This window comes from Sander lucioperca, chromosome 12 (genome assembly GCF_008315115.2).
Source record: "Sander lucioperca isolate FBNREF2018 chromosome 12, SLUC_FBN_1.2, whole genome shotgun sequence".
In the NCBI taxonomy this organism is placed as follows: Eukaryota; Metazoa; Chordata; class Actinopteri; order Perciformes; family Percidae; genus Sander; species Sander lucioperca.
In genome coordinates, this window is record NC_050184.1 from 26,381,161 (window position 1) to 26,397,995 (window position 16,835).

General features: G+C 42.3%; 1 protein-coding gene across 3 annotated transcripts in view; it reads left to right on the forward strand.

Moving 5' to 3' along the window:
• The window catches only part of LOC116062033 (metabotropic glutamate receptor 7-like), a 111,077-nt gene that overhangs the window by 24,208 nt on the left and 70,034 nt on the right, over positions 1 to 16,835 (forward strand). Inside the window, exon 1 of one of the 3 annotated variants that reach the window (XM_031316485.2) lies at positions 15,294 to 16,728. The exons of 1 other annotated variant lie outside the window; for it this stretch is intronic. In XM_031316485.2, coding sequence (XP_031172345.1) covers positions 16,225 to 16,728 — 504 coding nt within the window. In that variant the 5' untranslated portion in view covers positions 15,294 to 16,224. Of the gene's footprint in view, positions 1 to 15,293; positions 16,729 to 16,835 lie in introns of those variants that run through there. One more of the 3 variants, XM_031316486.2, reaches the window with a different exon arrangement.

Here is a 16,835-nt window from a genome sequence, read left to right on the forward strand (position 1 = left end):
TTTCAGGTTCATAATTGTATTTTGAGGTTGTACCAGAATAGGTTTACATGGTTTAATTTTCAAAAAACACCATATTTTTGTTGTACTGCACATTGCTGCAGCTCCTCTTTTCACCCTGTGTTCAGGTCTCTGTTTTAGCTACAGAGTGAGACCTCTCACTGCTGTAACATCTTTGTTGGCAGTCGCACATGCGCAGTAGCTAGGTAAGGATCATCATCATCTAGCTAGCTGTTTGTTTTTACAACTTCAGTAGTACAAGGCAGGATTAGCTGGGAGACTTCTTCTAAAGGAGGGCACACTTCCAACTTTGCGTGGAATACCTGCAGAACAGGGACATGTAAGTAGTTCTTTTGTAGATTATGGTGAACTAGTGTGTGTTGTAGCAGTGTTTTGCCATTCAGAACGAGCTAGCATGCTAGTGCCAGCATGCTACGGTTAGCCACCTCGTTTCAGCTAATGACGTAAAAAGCCCTGCAGATTTTGAACAGCTCACACGGAGACTGAAGGCAGGACACATTCAGAAACCCGTATCTCACTCAAAACAACATGGAGTTTTTTTTTTTCCAAGATTGTATGCGTGAGGAAGCACCAGAGACACAAAATAACACCCCAAATCCCAGAAAAAGTGTTTTATTTCATAATATGGGCACTTTAAACTAGTTAACACAATATAAAATAGTTAAGATTAGCTCCACCTCAACCAACTACAACAGTAAAATGCTACTTAATGCATCACTAATAATCCAATAATACACCGAACAAAAACCTAAACGCTTTAGTTTTTGCTTTCTATTTTTCGAGAAGACTTTTTCTATGCACATAAAAGGCTTATTTCTTGTGCTTATTTGAGCACAAATGTTTAAATCTGTGTTGGTGAGATTCTCCTTTGCCAAGATAATCCATCCCCCCTGACAGGTGTGGCATATCAAGATGCTGATTAGACAGCGTGATTATTACACAGGTGTGCCTTGGGATGGTCACAATAAAAGGCCACTACAAAATGTGCCGTTTTATCACACAACGCAATGCCACAGAAGTTTTGAGGGAGCGTGCTATTGGCATGCTCATTGCAGGATTGTCCACCAGAGCTGTTGCCCGTGAATTGAAAATTCATTTCACTACCATGAGCAGTCTCCAATTTCCTTCCAGAGAATTTGGCAGTACATCCACCGGCCTCACAACTGCAGACCACATGTAACCACGCCAACTCAGTACTTCCACATCCTGCTTCTTCACCTGTATGCAGGGCTTAAAGTATTTTGGCACCGTGCTGGATCTCCGGCGTGCGGCTGTGAGGAAAAAAATAAAATAAAATTGGGAACTTGCATGCGGTTTATTATTTTCGAGTCAATTGATTTCACCTACCAATCATATGAGAGGAATGCAGCTCTAACTAACGTAGGGCTTAAGTACTCAGGCCTGGTGCTGGGTATGACTATTTTAGAAAAAGTAAATAAATCCACATGGGATTTGTTTTTGATGCGCTGGATTTAGCCAATCATTGAACTCCCACCTACCAATGAAACGAGTTCTAGCCAATCAGCTGCAAAGTAGGGCGGGTCTTTGCCTTAAAGCGAGAGTGCGGTGTGGTCTCTGTGGTAACGCGGCTAAAAAAAATAGAGGCAAAGTTTATCAAACTTGGAGCACGTAGATACAGCTTTAGTTGAGAAAGGAGTTAAAAACAAATGGCGCTGGGCATTAATAGGACAAGAGGAAAAGGGTGGAGACGGGAAGCCGTTTAGCACTTAGTGCCTCAAAATAAGGGAGCCGGGTCCTTGCTTCTGCAGCGCATGTTCAAGGAAGATACTGTACGGCAGCAGCGGTAAGAAAGTGCTTGCTAGTTATTAGCATAGACAGTAATGCTAGTCACAAAACTTTGGGCCGTGCACATACGAGTAAGTTACCGGCAACGGCGGCTACCGCTACCGCTGCGACTGCTCCTTCACTGACCAACTGTGTTTGTGATACCACAAACACAGTCGGTCAGTGAAGGATACAAACAATCCGTGTGTGCACGTTCATAGCGGAACATGATTTCTCATTAACGCTGGCCACTGTGTAAAAGCTATCTGAAGCCCAAACTGCCTTGACAAAGCTGTCTGTTTGGAATCAGCATGGCAGTTATTTAAAAATAACGGCCTTGTTAATACGTCTGGGACGTTTATACGTCGTCGCCCCCCCCCCCCCCCTTCCAAAAAAGTTTCAGGCTCAGGATTTTTTTTCACCAGCCACCCGGACAGCTGTTGCAACAGTTGGTTTGCACAATCAAAGAATTTCTGCACAGACTGTCAGAAACCGTCTCAGAGAGCTCATCTGTGTGCTTGTCATCCTCAGCAGGGTTTTGACCTGACTGCAGCCCGCATCGTAATTGATTTGAGCAAATGCTCCCCTCCAGTGACGTCTAGCAAATATTCTCTTCACAGGAGAATCCTGTGTTATCATAAAATGCATATCTGTAGCCATGTGCAATCCATAGTTCAGAGGGCCTAACAAATGTCTTTTTTCAAGATAAAACGGCACATTTCGTAGTGGCCTTTTATTGTGACTAGCCAAGGCACACCGGTGTAATAATCACGCTGTTTAATCAGCATCTTGATATGCCACACCTGTGAGGTGGATGGATTTTCTTGGCAAAGGAGACACAGATTTAAACAAATTTGTGCAAAAAGTTTTGAGAAATTTTCAATGCGGGACTTTTTTATTTGATTCATTTAATTGTATCAAGAATGCCTTACATATGAATAAAAAGACATCAAATACAATCGAGGATAAAAACACAATAAAGTCCAGGACTTATTTCCATTGTGGTCCTCAACACATAACATCAGGACAAGACAATGCATTCACAGAGTGTATAATAATCAATGACATAACATAAAAACATTTTCTTAAATAAGTCAAAATAAAAATGGTAACTTGCCCTTTGATCTATTCCGCAACCCTCTCTAGTAACCAGGCCTTGATACTCTTTTTAAGAGTTCAGGCTGGAAATGACTTTAATATAACGATCTAACTTGTTCCACTGAACTGCCCCTATATAGGCAAAGGTTCCTTTCCCTAACACTGTCTTAAATTTATAAGGACACAGGTCAGATATGCTGCCACGAGTATAAATATTGTGTGTGTCCTTTACCTTAGTTATAAGACACGACAGAAAAATTGGGACACTACCAAACAATATTTAATGGATCATGGTCAGTCTTAACATATTAACCCGAGACTCCACAGGGAGCCAATTGAGCTCAACAAATTGTATGTTTCTTTCACTTTCACTTGCAATGAATATTTATATATTGCAGAATTGATGTGTAACAAAGTCAATGCTCCGTTCTCTGCAGGACTGACCTCCTTCACTGCAAACCAAAAACCCAAAAACTTTTCTGACTCACAGGCAGGTCAGTTGTTACTCATGATCTGGATTGGCCACTTTAAAGACAAAGACAGGAGGAAGAAACCAAAGCCTACATAAAACAACATGAATGGGCCATCCATTCGAAGAGTAATGAGGGCTTGTATGGCTTTTTTCCTGTATCAATGCCTGTGTGTGCTTTTATAGAATTACGCTCATTATTCACTATTTTGTGCTGAACTGTGTTCGGCTTCAACTCACTCCCTGGTAATATAAGCTATTTCATAGTGCATCTATTATCTGTAATGTGATAAAGATTTAGCAGCAGTGTATGGTTGCTCTGCTCCAGCCTCCTTTTGTGTGCAGTAAAGCTGAGACTCAGACAAGTGAGTCATGTTGGAAGTGACAGCAGATATTTATCACTGCCACTGTTTATGGCTCAGCCTGCATGAACACTTTTTTCTTTTTTTCCTGTCAATCTGACGGCCTGAGCAGGAGAGTTAAGCACTAATAAGACAGCTTCAGTGTTCATCTCGAACACTCCCCTCCTCTCCTCTGTCAGATGAAGGAAGAGATCTGAGCGCGTCCTGGAGAGCCTCCCTAGTGATCAGTGTGTAGAAATAAAGCCGATTGCATAAATAAATAAGAACAACCACCACTGACTGACTGGCTTGATGTGTTGCAGCAGAAGATTTAGCACCATCAATGTTTGAATGTGTGGAAATCAAAAACATTTGATTCGCTGCATGCTGGCAAGCACCCACTTTTCAAAATTAGAACTTGCTCCCGTATCAACAACCTTTTGATGAATGATGAATAATTAAATAATAAATAGTGGAAGCAAGGAAAATGCCATCAGTATCTCAACTTGATTTTTCCTGAAGCGATAAAGGGAAAAATATCTTCCAGTATTCAGTTTGGACAATTTGTTCTTTTTGAAGCTTAAACAGCTTTCACTAACCTGTTTCTTTTTTATCTACGTTTATGATTGGATTTCATAAGTGAGATTAATAAAAAAAGATAATGGTGTTTACCTGATTTCTCCTCACGACAGCCTTCACGCAAAGAGTGTTCTTTAGATGCAGCGCTTAAAGTGAAAAGAAATCCTGAGCCTCAAACCTTTTTTGGATGCACTCATTAAAGTTAATTTGACTGGCAAAATAGTTAAAGTCCTTCTTACATTACACATTAATAAAAGTCATATTTTTTAAGAAGTAAAAAGTTCAATTTTTACTTCTTCCAACCATATGTTAAATTAAGAGTCAATGGAGATTCATCATAATCCTACAATGAATCATTGTGAAAACCAAACTTTCTAGATGTTGTGTTGTTACTTTGGCCAGGTCATCATCAAAAAAGCAAATTAGTACATTAATGATTGTGTCCATGTTGACATTAGTTGCTTCATGTACATTTATTAAAAACTTTGCATTGTTTAGCATTTCATATAGCTAGCTAGACGTCTAAACTCTGGTACAAGGCCGTTATTTTTAAATAACTGCCATGCTGATTCCAAACAGACAGCTTTGTCAAGGCAATTTGGGCTTCAGATAGCTTTTACACAGTGGCCATCGTTAATGACATATCATATTCCTCTATGAACGTGCACACACGGATTGTTTGTCGCAGTCGCAGCGGTAGCTGTTGTTGCCGGTAACATACTCGTATGACGCTCGATGGTGTTTTTTGCCCCCAACGGCTCCTTCCAGGCAGCGCTGCGACCGCTGCCTCCAAGGCACCTAACCTTAACCCTAACCCTGACCCTAACCATAACCAGCAGTGCTGCCAGGAGCCGTTGGGGGCAAAAAACACAGATAAACTCGTATGACAGAGTGCACGGATTGAAGCTTTGTGACTAGCATCTAATGACTAGCAAGCACTTTCTTACTGCTGCTGCCGTACAGTATCTTCCTTGAACATGCGCTGCAGAAGCAAGGACCCGGCTCCCTTATTTTGAGGCACTAAGTGCTAAACGGCTCCCCGTCTCCACTCTTTTCCTCTTGTCCTCTATAAATGCCCAGCGCCATCTGTTTTTAACTCCTTTCTCAACTAAAGCTGTGCCAGAATACTTTAAGCCCTGTAGATGTTTTGCATTCAGTGTACTGCTGCATGCAAGCGTCATGAACAGGTTAATAAAACGCTGAAACAACATTTACTGCAAAATGATCCACGCAGAAAATGTGACTGACTCTGAAGGGAATACATTTCTATTTGCTTTTGGTCTCAGCCTGTGATCATGATATATCTACATCCCTGCAGCTACGTTGTGATTGCTGAGGTCGTCTCCTAATGGTTTGCTGTTTACTTTCAGTGCACCTTCAAATCACTTGTATCACCTCGTGAACTTAGACACACATTGTTTCTAAAAGCATCCGGAGAGCGAACAGGGGATGTAGTTGCTTTGCTGGACCCGGCATCTCCCTTGTGCACCATCGTGTCTCTGAGGCCTTCATCAATTATGTCCTCAAGGCTCAATCTACCAGCATATTTCCACTCTCAAATGAATGGAATTCTCTGTTATTTAGCTGCTAATATGGCTCCTGATGGTCCCTAAAGTCCGACAGGATGGGTTTCCTGCACTCTAGACTAGGCCCGACGTAAAAAGGGGCCGACACTGGGCACACTAGTCATTTTATCTGTTCTCCTTGTTTCCTGCTAGTTGCATTAGCTGGCCCACTGGGGTTTCTTTTGGCACATTAAAACAGATTTGGGTTAATAATTGATGCTGCGATTTATGGACTCTAGTGCCTGAGGTTCAATTGTAAGCCTCCACTTAAAAAGAAAGCATGCCTCTCATTCCTGCCTTTGCCTCAGAGTGCTGTGATTTATAACTTCAGTTTGATGGTGTTCAATTTATTGTATAGGAGTCTATTGAAGAAAAGGACCAGGCGTATCATTTTTCATACAACAGTCATTTTGATGTGATTATGTTTGAGTTTCAGATTTCTCCTTCACACATCAACTCAAGACAATGAAGAAAGAAAATATTGATCTATGCACCACGAGCAGTAAATCTATTTGTATTTGTGCAGCGCTGGGCCCCTGGCTCTCGTCTTTGATTAAAAAACTGTGCTGAAAATAATGGTCAATATCAACACTAGTCCTGAAATAATGTGAAAAGATCTAGGATGTTAATCAATAGTATTACATACAGTAGGTGATCAAAGAAAGTGTGATGTATGTGTAGGCATTAGGCTCAGATTTCATTACAATTCTGCGAAGAGGCTGTCAAGAATTACATGTCTCATAATGTTTTCCTGTGATAGCTTCTCTTTTTCATCTAAATGTGTCACTCAACTAAATGTGCCAGTGGATTCAATGTAACGCCTTTCTGAGAGGAAAAATAAAACTCATAGGACTCTGGACTTCAGATGCTTGGATAGAAGTGCAAAGTCTAAAGGTAACTCGACTTTGAGTCGTGTCATTTCTAGCCACGCTAGCGGCATGGCTCTAGGGAGGCAAAATCAGTTGGTCCATCACTTTGGTCCAGACTGAAATATCTCAACAACTATTGGATGGATTGTCATGAAATTTTATACAGCTATTCATGGTTCCCAGACAATGTATTCCACTTACTCTGGTGATCCCCTGACATTTGCTCTAGCACCACCATGTGGTTGACATTTATGGTTTTAAGTAGGGTTGGGCATCGTTCTGATTTTAACAATTCTGATTCCAATTCCGATTCTTCCTTTCGATTCCGGTTCTTATCGATTCCGATTCTTTGAGGGGTGGAGTTGAAACGGTTCACATGCCTATTTTCACAAATAAGAGGAAAGCTTTATTTTGATTCATTGGTGGTTTGCAGTTTTACAGCTTTTTCAATGTAAAATAAAGCCAGACTAAAGCGCTGCTTACTGTGCTCCAAGGCTGCAACACAACAAGCGCCTGGTCGCTTTGGAAACCAAAACTTGAGCATGTTAAATTGGGAAGCAATGATCGGATTTGAAACCAAATCCTCTAAACGTTTCCAAATGATTCCAATAAAGAAACGATTCTGATGTAATCGTAATTTTTGAAACGGAAGTAGGAATCGGTTCTCGATGCCCAATCCTAGTTTTAAGTGAATGTCTCAACAACTATTGGATGGATTGCCATGAATACAGATACAGGATAGGCGAAAAACGTGCTCTGGTGTATTGGCATTTCTTTAAGCCAATCGTCTTGGGCGTTGCTAAGCGCCAGACGGAGCCATGGTGCCACTGCAAAATAGCCTCGGGAAAGAACTTGTTTTAGTGGAACATGTACGTTCAAAGGTTGTTTTAGTTGTGCAACAGAAAACTCAGATTGGACAGATCGTCTAGCTAGCTGGCTGGATTTACCCTGCAGAGATCTGAGGAGCAGTTAACCATAGTCCTCATAAATCGATCAGAGTTTAAAATTACAACACAAAGAAAGTGGAAGGTAATGGACATCCGGCCAAAAAGAGTGACATCCGGCGGAATTTCCGTCGGCACCAGAGCAATCCCGGAAGTGGAACGTCGTGGATATAGACTACTTGGTTTATGACCAAATGCCTGCTTAACTAATTCTGACATTCTAATCAGCCTCAGCTGTAGTTTGTGTTTAGTGCTAATAAGCCAAAGTTAGCATGCATTTTTTGCATGTATGTAAAAAATTATCAGCATGTTAACATTGTTATTGTGAGTATATTTACATTAAGCTAAAAGAACTGCTGTGCCCAGGTACAGCCTCACAGACACTATAGACTCTCACAGGTTTGAGCTATCACTCACTCATGCTTGTGGTCAGTGCTTGTCAAGTGTGAACACATTAGTTTTCTCAGTGGTGGCTGCACCTTGTCTTATCATATGCTTGTATGCAAATTACAGTAAATTCAATCTGAAGGTCAGCCAACAACTTTGTTCAGCAGCAGTATTTCAGTAAAACACACAGCCAGGTGAGCAGACACAGTTGTAGGGGATGTTCAAGCTGATGATGACATACAGTAGAAAGACTCAGCCCATATGGGAAACAATTTAAGAGCACCTTGGCACTGGAAGGTTTTTGCACATTAAGCATGGTGTCTTCTTTTGGTGACAGAATACAAAAAAAACTAAAATAAATCTAAGCGAAAAGAATCAGTTGTGATTTTTTTGGCATTTTTAGTGTTCTCAAAGACTATAATTCCTTTCCTTTTTCAATGAAATTAATAAGGGAGAGGAGGATTCATTCCCAACAGAGCAGAATATAAAGCAGGAAGAAGCATAAAGAAATAAACCTGGTTTCAATCCCCAGAAAAGAGGGATTGCTACCATTTCCAGCTCCATTTTAATTTCCTGTTTATTTCACTCTCTGAAGCTTTGGGAACTCTGAAAGGATTTAAATGCCCTTCAGTCCCCGTGTCTTTCTCCCATTGCCTTTGATTTATAGATTTGATTTTCAGCTTGAAAGCCAAAAGGGAGAAATTCCAAAAGGGGAAAAAACCCACCATCATGACATGGAGGAGCTTAAAGCGAGCTGAAAGGTGGAGGAAATAGGAGGGATATAAAACACCCATTGCCTGCTCCACGGATGAAATATGAGGAATTGTCGGAAATCATGTTACAAAACGTGATATGTAGCAAATGAACTGGGCTTTATTCAATCCCCGAGCAACCATAAGAAGGCCCATTCTGCTCTGTCTGTATTGTGCTGTGCCCTGTGTCGACAGGACTCACTTTCACTCGATACTGTCGGGCACCCATTAAATTCTACAATACACAATCATTCCTCCCTCCAAACTCTGTAAACACAGAGTGCTCTATGTTGCTCTCTTTCACTTTGAGCAGTGATTTCTCAGCAGGAGATGTCACTTAGGGACAGGCACCCTGATTTGACCGTGACTCCATAGTGCATCCAAAACAAGCCATGACTATAAACCAAATAGGTATGAATATATGCATTTCCTCACCTTGACTCTCCCTCTATATGCAAGAGATCAGCTGGGAACACTCAAAAAGGCACCCAGTGTGCCGACAGTGAGGCGGCCCTGGGGAAACGGCAGCTTTTGTGACCCACAGTTCCAGCCACTGTGCTCCTAGGGGAGCACTGGGCCATGGGGAGCCCAAAGGGATACAGACCGTGGCTGAGAGGCACGAGGGATACTAGGGGACCGTGGAAGCACTGAGCTCACTGAACCGATAAACCTAGGGGATTACTGTCAGACTGCATGCTCCTCAGGCTTGCATATAGTTGAAATGGGAAGCAGTTTAACTTGAACCTCTTTTAATTGAGTACGGCCTCCAGCTTAAGGAGGTGACATACAGTACAGTGTATGAGGCAGCGGCCATAAGTGTCAATTCAAGTGGATGGCTTTTATACATAAAGGTGGTGATTTATTGTTCCACGTTATGTGATAGCTATGTGCGGTATTTTGTAATTTCCACCTAATGAGTGAGAGAATTTAATTCATGTGCATGATGAATTGCGCAGCGGCAAGCAGTCAGGCTGTTCAAAATGTGTGTGTGTGTGTGTGTGTGTGTGTGTGTGTGTGTGTGTGTGTGTGTGTGTGTGTGTGTGTGTGTGTGTGCGTGCGTGTACCTTTTGTGAATGCTTTTCATACTCTGGTATAGACTGCAGGGGCACTTATCTGAAATAAGTAGGCCTGCCCTCCACCGCAGTCCTCACTAGCAGCTCCATATGGTAATGAGCTGTGTAAGATGAAGAAAATTTGTTATTTGCAACACAAACAGCACTGCGGTTAATTCAAGCAGCATAGGCATATTTTACCCACACACTTTTTAACACTTTTCAAGTGTAAAGTTCACGTGAAAAATGGACGAATGGGCTCATTTGCGTTGCAGTGATACAATGAGCATTTTAGAGAAATAAAATACTTTAATGTGAGGCTTGCACAATGCAACTACGTCAACCGCTATGTCACTGTGGTGGCATGTGACCAGCTGCCAGCACGTAAATTGAAATCAATAACAGACTAGGAGGCTTGCCTGCCAAAGTGAAAAGGGATGATGAGGTTATGATGTCCATCTCCAATATGTGCAGTGTCTCTGTGTTAGTGTCCTCATTAAAATCAAGATTGTTTTAATCTGCCCAAATTGGTCAGTTTAACCACGCTGACACTTGGCACTTGTGCCTCTTGTCAGTGTAGCTCTCCTTTGTGTCACATCACCAGTGCATACTGTAGCTGCAATGTATTTGGAGCTACAGTCTGTACTTGAACAAAATGCTCTATATTTCTGAGCAATGTTTTAACACAGAGACAGAAATCAATTAATCAAAACTCTTCAGCTGCACACATTGTACTGAGAAAACGTCCCCTTTGTTTATCACAGTGCAGGTTTTTTATGTTTGTCCTGAATTCTGTCTGTGTTGTGAAGGAACTAACCGTGGATTCCCAGTAAAAAGGATAATGGTTTACTTCACTTGAGGGGACACAAAAACAGAAAAACAAATAAATCATGACGTAAAGAAACACAACTATATAATTCACCACTTTACTTGAGAGGGCATGGAAATAGTAACTATAATGTAAGTAATTATAACTACTTATATATTTTCAAATCATTTAGTTCCCGATTCATTCCTCACTAGTTTCTTGGTAACTGTATCCTATTGTAAAATGTTACCAACAAAACAATTATTTGCAATGGCAACATACTTAATTTATTGGAGCTAATGCACTATTTTTATATTGGTTTCTTTTCTTTTTTTGGCAGATAAACAGTTATGAAAGGTGGTCATCTGTACCTGTCTTTCTATTGTCACGCTGACACGTCACATCACCCCTCCGCCCACACACAAACACACACGGTGGTTATGAGTCATTCACAAAGACGTGGATAAAATCTCCTCCATCACAGTGTACCATAAAGACACTTGTGATAAAATAAATTTAGAGAGCTACTCTAAAAAAAGGTCAGCTAATTAACAGAGAAAAGACGAGAGGCATTTGCTATCACAATCAAATTTGTGGCTGAAGTCCTCCTGGCTAACTAACACAGCTGCACCCACTTATCACATAAATCCAGTGGATCATCCGGTTAGCCATCAAAACAAAGGCCCAGTCACCCCACTAATAGGGTTTCTGGAAGATTCCAGGACTGTGTGGGTGGGAGGTCGGCACCTATGGGTCCATTACTGCCATATGCTGTATAATACCTCTCATCATTATCCAGGCAGGAGGACATACTTGTAGCGTCTGTAAGAAAGAAAAACGGCAGCACAGGGTTCCTGCGGGGTCTTAAAAAGTCTAAAATTCTGAACTTTAAATTTAAGGCCTTAAAACGTCTTAAAAACGGACAGATTTTCATCCGAGGTCTTAAATTTCATTTAGTCAGGTCTAAAAAAAGTTTTACCCTCGTTCATTTCCAGAAACGCTGGCCGCAGAAAGAAAAAGTATCGAGTCGTAGCCTACAAAGTGGAGCTCTAGAGTCTTTGCTCTGTAACAAAACCAGGAGAACGCTGCCCTCAGAACGTTGGTTCGGTGTGTTGTAGTTCTTTCTGGGGGATATTGGTGTTGGTACGTACGCGGTGATAAAACTACAAATCTCGTGATAAATGCAATACCTGCCCGCGAAATACGTCTGCGTCTCCTCAGAGTTTGTTAAAGTTTGGCAAGAGACATGGCTGGATCACAGCGATTTCCGCTCTTGGTTACAAGCGGTACCCCAAACTTTGTAAAAAAAATATTCAATTAGGGACTCTGGGTGTGAAGGCGCTGGAGTCACACGCCAGAGCAGAGAAACACCAGCTAGCCGCAAAATGCCTTCAGCAGACTCGGCCAATTAGCCAGTTTTGTGCCTCACCCCTGCTGTCGTCCTCCAAGTAAGATTGTTTTAGCCTAGCCTATCATTTTGGGCCTAAGGTTTTGGGCATTTGGCACGTTGTTGGGTGTGAAAGGTTACTAATGTGATTGCATCTGTAAATTAAATTAATGCTTTTTCAATGACTGAATTCATTGAAATAAAATTATTTTTTTCAGAATTTATTTGATTTGAATATTTTTTTGGTAATGCGTCGTGTATGTCTTAAATTTCAATCTTTATGGTTAAAATGTCTTAAAAAGGTCTTACATTTGACTTATTCAAACCTGCAAGAACCCTGCAGCAGTCCTCAGTTAATATTCCTTTAGCTTTCCTTTTTCTCACTTTAACTTTTTGCTCGTCTTAAAAGCCACGTCTCTGTGTACCATTGAAGCAGACTTATCGCCATATAACACATGAGTTTTAAAGAAAGCCCGGGGAGAAAAACTTCCTGTTACCAAGCTGCCCATGCATTTATGTATTCCGGTAGCCACTTGTGCATTATCTGTCTATCTTTAACATTTCAGAGTGTGAATGGGTACTGAGCTCACAGCAGCAACTTTACAGGGACATAATTAGAAGGGAATTGGATTACAATCATAATTGAGAGCGTGGAGACTCTATCATCCTAGCTGCAGTGCACCTGCTTTGTCTTTGGCATAAACAGCAGAAGAGGTAAGAATTTGTCTTCCCATACAGCATGCCTGTAGGATTACAATATCTGCTTACAGTGATGAAGAAAAGCGTAGATAGCTTGATTTTATTATTCCAAAGCAGATGGTGCAAAATGAGACATGCAGCTCAGTGACCTTCATGTTGCTAATCTAACATTGCCCCTACATTGATCTAACATTAACACCTCACCCCTCACAGAATATGCATGACTCCAAACGGGGCCGGTGGCCTGCTTGCTTTCGAACAAATCACCTCGACATGCAATTACCTCCCGCTCTGGAGTTATTTCTTTCCTGTGGATACGACGGCACTTTCATTTGAGTCTGGGAATTAAACAGGTTTCCAGGTTAATTAATTTGACAGACAGACCTCATTGTGCCTAGTGTCAGCCCTTATTGTGCCTAGTGTCAGCCCTTATTGTCTTTTGTCCTGAAGGTTGACTTTTTATTGTTCTTTGATTCTTCATTCTTTAAAGGAGCACACAGTGCCAGCCCTGTAATTGACTTGAAGAAGACTGCATCGAGCAGACATGTTATTGAATGCTTAAAACAAAAGCTCTGTTCTTTCATAGGAGCCCATCATTTATCTAGTGGGATGCATTGAAATGTAGTGCACCCCTGGCATATGGAAACCGTGGCTGTGTTTGTTTGTTTGGTCAGATATACTGTATATTGAACATTGAACATAAACCTCTTCTAGGATACATTCACTCCCCTCCTTGCTTGTTGCTTCCTACTTCATCCCATGGTGAAATAGAATTTATCTGAGTTTGTGTTCACAGACTGTGTCTGTGTGAAAATGAGGAAGAAGAAAGAGAGAAGATCCAAACCAAAGTGCAATCTAAGTCTAAATCAAACAGCCTCCCCGAGGGAAAAGACCCCTCTTCCTGGGGTTAGTCAGTGAATTAAATCACGGTGAGGGCCCCATTTTTCAAAAGTAACCTTTTTCGTTGACAGTGTAAGTGGGAGTCAGGCTCTCACCGTAGACTCCGAGCAGTGGAATTAGTGTCGTGCGTAGCAACACCAGTCTCTCAGGGTGTCATTTGTAGGGGCTGTTGCAGCATTTTTTCCAGGCCTGTCTGCCTGTCTCAGTGTCCTGACAGCGGAGGAGGCCATCTGCCCCCACCCTGTCTCACATCCCTCATTTCTTTTCTCAGCAGTCTCTTCCCAGCAGTTCCCACACAGCGTCCTTAAATGTATTTTTGGTGCAGCTCATGAATGTTGGCCTTGACGTGCAACTTGTGCACCCAAAATCACATTGACATGCTTGGAGTTGGACATGCATGATTTGCCTCTTAAAGATATTCATGCAAAATCAGTGCAGCTAATGGAGATAAATACACTACATGGCAGGATTAGGCTTGAATTAATATCTATTCAATTTAATTAATTAGAAATGTGTCCATCCAAGCCTGTAATGTCAATAGGACATGTTTCAATTAGAGCTGCATCGCCTTTTCTAAACTTTTAATTGAACAGAAACGAATGGAACGAACATGTTCATAAAATGGGATTCTATGCCTCGTAATCATTTTCACGATAAAGCAACTCTCCGAGGCTGTTTATTACTCAATGATCAAGCAACTTAGCTGACTCGTCCTATAATCCATTCATTGTTTCCGGTTTGTTGTTTCCCAAGGTGCTGCTGTGATTTCTCAACAGCAGCCATGTGGATGCCATTTTTGGGTGTGTGGTGGCTGGTTTAGAAGTGGTCAGTTTTTAAGGTTACTTGAAAACGACGGCCTATACATGAATTATGTATCTACAGAGTGCTCAGTCGACACATTTTCTCACACTGAAACCCACTGAATGAATACAGCAGTCAATAGTCGAGCCTAACAATAAAATCTTTTTAATATGAGATTTGAATTACACAAACTACCTTTTTTAATTAATGCCACAAATTGCCAAGTGAGTCCCTGGCTAATGCATGCCCACTAAAAGCAAATTATCATAATCTGCTTGTTTGTAAAAGCACCGTCTGTGCAATTAAATAGTTTGGTGATGATAGTGTTTTGTTAGGCAGATGTGAGGGCTGCTTGTTCCTAAAGGTGTGGTTAATTCTCACCAGTTTGTGTGCCAGCGTGTGTGCCAGCATGAGGTGTGTGTGTGTGCGTGTGCGTGCGTACACAGGATGAATCCGGAGTGTCTTCTGAAGAAGGGTTGCCTGGGAGACCAGCCTGGACCCCTCCAAACGTGTCTGTTCTCTTCCTCTCTCTCTCTCTCTCTCTCTCTCTCTCTCTCTCTCTCTCTCTCTCTCTCTCTCTCTCTCTCTCTCTCTGTCCCCCGTTTTAAAGGTGCATCAGTAATGAATGCAAACTATTTCAGGAAAAACACTTTTTAGTCGGCGGGTACAGCCTTCCATACCTACTGCTGTGTTTTCATAATGCCACAGATCTGTTTCATGCCTCCCACCGCAAACATCAAAAGAAAAGAGGAAAAAAACACTCTCATACTGTTGCCTGTTTGTGTGTGTTGTGTGGGATAAAGGGGGGTGGGGGGAGAGGTATATAGAGAGAAAGAGATAAGGAATGCGCACTGAGAGACACTCAAAGGAACAATTGTCTTACGATTCAAGTCTATAAGTGCATTTGCTCGCCTTGTTTCCCTTCTCGTTGAACTGTCTGAAGACAACTTCCTGAAAACCTTGCCATGAAGTGATGCTAGGTTACTCTTTTTTTCTTCTAGCCAGCTGAATGACGTCTCGCAGGGAAAGGGGGCTGAAAAGTCGGCGCACACAGTGAATCCCTCGCTGTGACTCATTCATTTTGTATAAATGCGAGCGGTTGCGGAGACCGAAAAAGAGCCGGGGCGTTAATTAGCTGGAGGTTTCTTAGTCCTCTGCTCAGTGACCGCACATTTGAGCGCATAGCCTACTACTCGTTTTCTTTCCTTCTTTTTCTTGAGACTGTGGAGATGATATGCACCCCTGGGAGACAGACACCACACCGACCGAGCCATCTCTGCGCTCCCGTGGAGTTGGTCAGAGCAAGAAGAATGTCACCCACTTCTGCCGGTTCTAACAATTAAGTATCTAAGTATTGATTTTGAGAGCTAATTCCTTAAAATTCACCAAATATTATTTGGTAGAATTGGCGCTTTAGATTGCCTTTCGCTCTTTGGATTCTGCATATACATGGACAAAATTAGGCCAGTTCATCAGCGGCGGGTGATCATCTTCTTTTGCTGATATTTTCTGTCGAATGGATGTAGCCTCTCTCTCTCCGAGGGAACTAAATTACCGTCAGGAGCTTCACGATTCAACAAGCTGCATCGCTCACTCCTGGCAGCAAAGCGATGGGCGCAGTGTGTCTGAGCCATCTACTGCGTCTTGGTTCTTCAGCCCAGCTTGTTGAATCTCTTTGCTGACAAGAATGGGTTCGTTTTAACAAACTTCTTCACCTCTCTGGTTCTATCTTCGGCGGATTGTAGACTCCATCTTTCCTAAAAGTTGATCATGGCTGGTGCTGGTTTGTGCGTGAAGCTGAGCACTATATGGAGAGTGTTTTGGCTCATGAGGACTGTGGTAGATTTTGCGCTGCCTCAAGAGACTTATGCGCCCCACTCAATACGGACTGAGGGGCACCTGACCCTCGGTGGACTCTTCCCGGTGCACGCTAGAGGGGCCGACGGCACGCCGTGCGGGGACCTCAAGAAGGAGAACGGCATCCAGCGGCTTGAGGCCATGATGTTCGCTTTGGACCAAATTAACCAGGACGAGACTCTCTTACCCAACATCACCTTAGGCGCCCGGGTGCTGGACACTTGTTCGAGGGATACCTACGCGCTGGAGCAATCTTTAACTTTCGTTCAAGCCCTGATCACGAAGGACACCTCCGACGTGAGATGCACTAATGGGGAGCCACCGGTGTTTGTCAAGCCTGAAAAAGTAGTGGGAGTCATCGGAGCCTCCGCGAGCTCGGTATCGATTATGGTTGCCAACATCCTACGCCTCTTTCAGGCAAGTCTTTGAGCGTGAGCTATAGTTTTGTGGCTTTACAATAGTGTTTTCACGACTACAGTGTGTGCAAGCTGCTCCGCTTTTTAGGGAGGAGTGAAAGTGTTTCG